General features: G+C 30.6%; 1 protein-coding gene across 3 annotated transcripts; it reads left to right on the top strand.

The window, feature by feature from the left end:
* The first annotated feature begins 3,322 nt into the window (after positions 1–3,322).
* On the top strand, positions 3,323–6,968 carry LOC108469136 (NAC domain-containing protein 7-like). 3 transcript variants are annotated; one of them, XM_017770026.2, is made up of 4 exons: positions 3,323–3,706; positions 5,212–5,390; positions 5,483–5,754; positions 6,002–6,962. In XM_017770026.2, the coding sequence occupies exons 2-4, from the start codon at positions 5,234–5,236 to the stop codon at positions 6,644–6,646; spliced, it is 1,074 nt and encodes a 357-aa protein (XP_017625515.1). In that variant the 5' UTR covers positions 3,323–3,706; positions 5,212–5,233; the 3' UTR covers positions 6,647–6,962. The 3 variants fall into 3 exon arrangements, with proteins under 3 accessions (XP_017625515.1, XP_017625514.1, XP_052874186.1); XM_017770025.2 differs by lacking the exon at positions 3,323–3,706 and adding an exon at positions 3,740–3,914 and having other exon boundaries at positions 6,002–6,968; XM_053018226.1 differs by lacking the exon at positions 3,323–3,706 and adding an exon at positions 3,786–3,914 and having other exon boundaries at positions 5,194–5,390.

A 6,968-nucleotide genomic window follows, 5' to 3' on the forward strand; every position in this document is an offset into this window, starting at 1 on the left:
ACCTACCCTCAACGAGTGTTTATAACTTTATTTGGAATAGACTTTTCAACTTGAGATCAAATAGATATAATCTTTTAATCATTTAATAAAATTTAAGAATAATTTTAGACATGATATGGCAAAAATCTTTAACTAAAATAAAAAAATATAGACAAAATTCAACTATAGTTTAGACAAGATAAAATTTAAACTTCCAAGTATAATTAGATATTCTATAAGGATCTTACAAGCAAATAAAATTAGTTGATATTTATGATGCCATGAAATTATCGTATACTATCATTAAAAAAGAAGTCAATATTCACTTGATATATACTGATATCTTGATTTTTTTTTCATTTCACCATCACGAATGCTGATTTTACAATTTATAAGCAATTAGAAGAGAAGTTTTATAATTAAATTTAAATAAAATATTAGTAAGACTTTAAATTATTTTTAAAAAATAATTTCTAATTAATATCATACCTTTTCTAATACTAGATCAAATATCCTCAATAATATTTTAATCCTAATATTGATTAATTAAATAATATTAACAAATAATAATAGTAACACGAAGTTTATGATTTTTTTATTTAATTAGATTTATGATTTATGATGTGATGGGTTAGATTTTAGAATTTTATGATTTATATAATTTTAAAAAAGGTTAGATTAGGATATAGGGTTTAAAAGGTATAAGATTTCAAGGTATACGAATGTGGTTTTACAATTTTATAAAAAAATATTAGTTTTATTAATTTTAGAGTTAAAATACTAATAAGAGTTACTTTTATGTTTGTTGCTATATTATAGGATAAATTATTAAAATAGTCATTTTATTTACATCAGATTATATTTTAGTTACTTATATTTGAAATGTTATGTTTTAGTCACTTACGTTATCTAGTTGTAATATTTTAGTCATTGAGCCGTTAATTGTTGTTAATTGTGTAACAATAAGCTAATGTGATATGTTAAATCATCATTTCAAACAAAAAATTTAGGTTAATTTAGACAATCGATCCCCATACTTTTTCATTTTAAGCAATTTAATTTTTTATGTTCTTTTAAATTTTTTTTTCTTTATTTTTCGTTCTCTTCTGCTTCTCCCTCTGTTTTCCTCCTTTCTCCATTTTTTTAACGTTTACCATTTGTTAAAACTAGTCCCTATACTTTTATTTTTTTAACAATTTAATTTTTTAGACTGAAGCAAGCTTGTGGACTAGTTTTAACAAATAGAAAGCATAGAAAAATTACGTTAAAAGAGTTGGAGAAGGGAGAAAAACAGAGGGAGAAGCAGAAGGATGGAAAAAAAAAGTTAAAAGAACATAAAACTAAAAATATTAAATTGCTCAAAAAGAAAAAAAAATATAGGGATCAATTGTAGAATTTAACCTAAATTTTTCGTTTGAAATGATGATTTAACGTGCCATATCAGCTTACCATTACACCGTTAACGGTAATTAATGGCTCAGTAACTAAAATGTTACAACACGAAAACGTATGAGACTAAAACGTAACATTTCAAACATAAGTAACTAAAATGTAACTTTGAGACAAACAAAAGTGATTATTTTAATAATTTATCTTATCTTATATTATTCAAACACTAAAAAATATGATATCACATGTTATTGAAAATCTAAAAAGTGATTTTTAAAATTATTTAATCCAAGTTAAACTCTATTACTAAATATTCTTTTCAAATTGCTCATCTATTTTTAAAAATTCGATTAGATTTAAATTTAAATATTTATTAATTTGATTTGATATACATTTATTAATTATTTTATTCAAATCCACTAAATTTATCAAATCAATAATATAATTAGACCTATTCATGGGGCAGGTTATTGTCCATGTTCGAAGGATTGTGCAAAATTTGGGAGTATTTTGGTAAAAATATTAAGCCCAAAAAATTAGGCTCATTTAAATTGTGGGTCGAGCTCGAACTTGAACATTTAAAGCTTAACTCGACTCGTTTTTAAAGTTTGTAATGTTTTATATTATGTTATTTTTATATATTATGTAATTAATAATACATAAAAAATAAATATATAGTAATATTTAATACTACTATAATGTAAACATAAAAAGCGTAAAAGACGACTATATAAAATTTTAATAAATAAAAATATATATAATTATTAACTATTAATTATTAAATTAAAATAATATAAATATATTTTTAAAAAATTAAAAATAATACGGTGAGTTTCAAAAGGGCTTGGGTCAATCAATTACAAAATAGATAAATTTAGATAAAAAAATTATAAGATTTATATTTCAAATCGAACCAAATTTAAACAAATATAAAATATATTTATATGATGTTTAGATCTGACTCAACCAATCCAGTCCAACCCTTCAACACTTCTAAACATAAAAGGTGGTTGTTAAAAAAAAAAAAACAATTAAAGCCGTCCTTGCACCATATTAAGCATGTAATTGATCCAATATATTCTAGAAGGCTAATATTTCTTAGTCTAATATATATCCTGCGGTGTATGGGAGAATACAAGAGTATAACAAGCCTAATAATAATAGTAGTAGTAGTAATAAGTGCAAAGAAATAAGTAAAAGAATAAGTGATGAGTGATGAGCACCACCAAAAATATCATCCATCAATTTTTTTTTTTTTTTGTAGCTTTTATTTATGAATAAGAAAATGCAATATTTTTTAGGAAAGAAAATATATTTTGCTTTAAAATTATGGGAGTTACAAAAAGGAAGGGAGAGAGTGGTGATCATGTCTGTAATTAAAAGAGAAAAAATGATTGGCTTCTGAGAAGGGCTTTTGGAGCTGCACAATTAATCTTCACCGTCGGATCACCTGGTTAAAACATTGTTAGATCTGTTTTATGATATTTTTGTAAAGCAAATTAAAACACAAGTTCTGCTCTGGTCTTTATCAGTAGCTGGTGGGTGCCATTGGAGGTTGCCGCTTCCTTCTCTAATTCTATTACCAATCTTCAGCCTCCCTTTTCTCCCGCAAAGCTTTTTTACCAATCAAGCCCCTTGATGATATTATAAATATTTATGAATTGAGGAGTTAATCTCTTTATTTACTTCTACTTTGTAAAATTTTACAACTCAATCCAATTAAATCCTTAATCCGCTTAACAATTTATTATTAATTCAATTTCACGTATTCATCAACAATTATATTAATTTCTCAAATCTAAAAATAAAAAAAGGATAAAATTTAGAATTAGATAGAGGGAATATATTTGAGAGGGATATACTATTGGGGCATGTGTGTTTCTTGCCACTATTCATATTCATTCCCCTTACCCCTTCTTATTTAATCTCTTCCCATTCGTCAGTCCTCGACTACCATTTCCTTATTCCCTTTTTCTTTCCCATTTCCTTCGTTGGGATCTGATCTTTCCTCTTCCCCTTCCGACAACTTGTGGGTAGCTTCCTTATTCTACAAAGAGATAGGGGTTGGAGGTGTCTCTCAGTTCAATTCCCGAGGCTCATAACTTTTTCATTACACCCACAACTTTCTTGCTTTTCTGTCTTTGGGTGTGTTCTTTTGTCTGGTTCATATATTGTCGCCTCGTAAAAGTTGCAAAAAAGTTCGCGTAAAGTTAATTTCTTAGCTTTAACAATCACATGATGTTGGTCTTCCGTCAGATCTCTGAGGATTAGCCAGTTTTGAGTTGGTTTAGGGTATTGGGGGTTGCTGTACACGCAATATTAGCAAGCTTGTGTCATCGTGAGCTTCTCTTCCTCTTTCGTCCTTTGTTGTTTCCTTTTTAGTTTATCTAGAAAAGAGTGGGAGATACTTTTGGTATAAGCTAAGCAAGCAATGAAATTATATAAGATATGATGTGTTTCACTATTTCATTCACCCCTTCTTCAAGATTTGCCTTTTGGCTCAAGTGGCTTCAGTTCGATCTCGATGATATTTTTTTGTTTCCCTTGTATAAACTTGTTTCATAGATCCCTAGTCTGTTTATTGCTGATATTTTATGCTTTTGTTTTTTGTTCATCATATTTCCTAGGTTTTTCAAGTTATATATGTTTCTTTTTCTTCTCTCCAGCATAGAGAACTGTCACCTTTTCTTTCTAAATTGTAACCTATAGAATAAATCCTGTTTCTCTATATCGCATGTAAATGTATGCAGTTTTGAGATGGTTGAGTTCAGATCTCACTTCATATAAATTAGATGATAGCTTAAAAATCATTTTTCAGATTTTATGGGGGATCTGCTCAAGTTCTTTATGTATCTTAACCATATGGTTGTATGAGTGGAGAAAGCCTTAATTCATTGTTTGTCTACTCTCCATTTATTAACCTATAGCTGAATACAAGAATATTTTAGTTCTATTTTGCACATTTTGCTACTTAATGATATTAGTTAAAACTCATAAGTAAATGGCCTTTGAAAAGTATTTCTTGTTCTCAATTTCTCATCTTTTCGAGAGTTTATCCCTATTATAATTCTTTACCAGCTAACCCAGTTGCGACCAAAAATAACCAACCATCCCAAGATTAGTTACAAGTTTGAAACCTAGAGCTAATTACCCTAAATTGTATACGAAAAATAAGAAGATTGGAGTAATAACTTAAAAGCATCATTGTTATACTCCTTTTTTATCATTAGGAAAAGAAGGAATGACAGGACCCGTATCCATGTTATCTGAGTGTTCCAAACAAGTCTTGGCACCTTGTTATACTCTTAAAGAGGCTATTTATAACCTAAAGCCTCGATCTGTCAGTAATTTAAGATAAAATTACTATTTTATTCTATGTATGCATAACTGCATATGGGATCGATGTCACCTTCTTTTGGTAGCATAGGGAACAGCATGAACATTTTGTAGGCAACTTTAAGATATGGTACTGAAACTCTAAATATATTGTGCATTGAAAAGGTTAAGCATAAGAAATGATAGCTCTTTCCATCTGACAAAACTTGTCTTAGAAGTACATACAAGTTAATCATTATTGGCTACAGTGAACAATTTTTGTTGTTGTTGTTATTATTTCTTGTTAATTCGTTGGTTGAACAGAACTCTTGTTGGGTACCAATTTCTTCTTGAATGCTAGACGTTATTCAAATAAACTCATGCTCAAAGATCCTTCATATTCATACCATAATTTGCATGTCTTTGGATCATGTCTGATATCTGCATGTGTTTCTGTAGAATTTAGTTCTCCAATTGTATGAACACACATATATTGCTGAAATATTATAGTGCGCCGTGGTAATGCAGGTTTGATCGGTCTTGGAACAACATGAATAGCTTTTCACACGTTCCCCCAGGATTTAGGTTCCATCCTACAGATGAAGAACTCGTTGATTACTACCTTAGAAAAAAGGTTGCTTCGAAGATAGATTTAGATGTCATCAAAGATGTTGATCTTTATAAAATCGAACCATGGGACCTGCAAGGTATAGTAGTATTTCCCATCTTCACACATCATATAAAAGAACAACAATCTGAGGCAGCTAATTCATATTTTGGTTGGTCTGGATGTATATAGAATTGTGCAGAATAGGAACTGAAGACCAGAATGAATGGTACTTCTTTAGCCACAAGGATAAGAAGTATCCAACAGGCACTCGCACTAATAGAGCAACAAAAGTAGGGTTCTGGAAAGCTACTGGAAGAGACAAACCTATTTACTCCAGGCAGAGCCTTATTGGCATGAGGAAAACCCTAGTTTTTTACAAAGGAAGAGCACCCAATGGACAAAAATCCGATTGGATCATGCATGAGTATCGACTAGAAACAATTGAAAATGGAACTCCTCAGGTTATTATTCTACATATATACATGTGTATATTCACTGTTTTATCTAAGGAATTAGAAAGGTTTCTGTTTACGTAATTTTTATCTCATAATATTTTTCTGTGTTCAGACACATTTCATGATGAACTTCCATTTGTGCACATTTTCAATATATTCAAATAAATATATAAGCATGCAGGCATATGCAATGTCCTTGATGTTTTTAGTTTTAATAGTTATGATTAATTTGATATCTTTGTTATTCCACCAGGAAGAAGGATGGGTGGTTTGTAGAGTGTTCAAGAAGCGAATGACAACGGTGCGAAAAATGGGTGAATACGAATCTTCATGTTGGTACGATGGCCAGGTATCATTCATGCAGGAACTCGACTCCCCAAGGCGAATTCCTCAGCCTTATGCATCATATTATCACCGTTATCCCTGCAAGCCTGAGCCTAAGTTGCAATATAATTCCCCTCATGACCCTACCTTTCAGCTCCCTCAGCTGGAAAATCCCAATGTTCAACAATATTCTGCTGCAAGTTTAAGCTGCAACTCAGTTGTTCCTGACGGTAACTACGATGGGAAAACGGGAAGCACTTTGCAGTCCTCAACCCTCACACAAGAAGAGCACATGCACCCAACGCATCAGCAAAGTCTCAAGTCTTTCTATGACAGCACTACTGAACAAGCAGTGGATCAAGTGACAGATTGGCGAGTTCTTGACAAGTTTGTTGCCTCTCAGCTCAGCCATGAGGAAGCTTCAAAGGAAAACAACTACTGCAATGCAGACACCAGCTTTTATGTGGCTGAACAAATGAATTTAGCGTCCAATGAATCCAAAAGGCCAGAAATTGCTCATCAGGAATATGCCTCCACATCCACTTCGAGTTGTCAAATTGATCTGTGGAAGTGAAACCATATTCCAGCAATTAGAGCATATATACCAATTAATTATAGGTAGCAAACTTAAAAGAAAAGAAGTCTTTAATCCAGGTTGCTGTATATAATAAAACTATAATGGAATTTCATTAGCTATGGGACTGCTGGTGCCTTTAATATGTATTGATTTATACAAGGCATATGCAGATATTATTAGATTGAACATCATGCAAGTACAATAAACTAGTACTTTTAGATGATGGACTTTGGTCGAGCGCCCTTTTGGGATTGACTAGACCTAATATCGAATGTATTACGCAGCTTAATATATAATTATATGAAGGGTTTCTTACAGT

Source organism: Gossypium arboreum, chromosome 8 (genome assembly GCF_025698485.1).
Source record: "Gossypium arboreum isolate Shixiya-1 chromosome 8, ASM2569848v2, whole genome shotgun sequence".
Lineage (NCBI taxonomy): Eukaryota > Viridiplantae > Streptophyta > Magnoliopsida > Malvales > Malvaceae > Gossypium > Gossypium arboreum.

Excerpts from the sequence above, each read along its gene's own strand:
- LOC108469136 (XM_017770025.2), top strand. The coding sequence starts at position 3,817 with ATGATGTGTTTCACTATTTCATTCACCCCTTCTTCAAGATTTGCCTTT. Across the intron at positions 3,915-5,211 it reads GATATTTTTTTGTTTCCCTT|GTTTGATCGGTCTTGGAACA; the intron begins GTATAAACTTGT and ends GTGGTAATGCAG. Across the intron at positions 5,755-6,001 it reads TTGAAAATGGAACTCCTCAG|GAAGAAGGATGGGTGGTTTG; the intron begins GTTATTATTCTA and ends TTATTCCACCAG.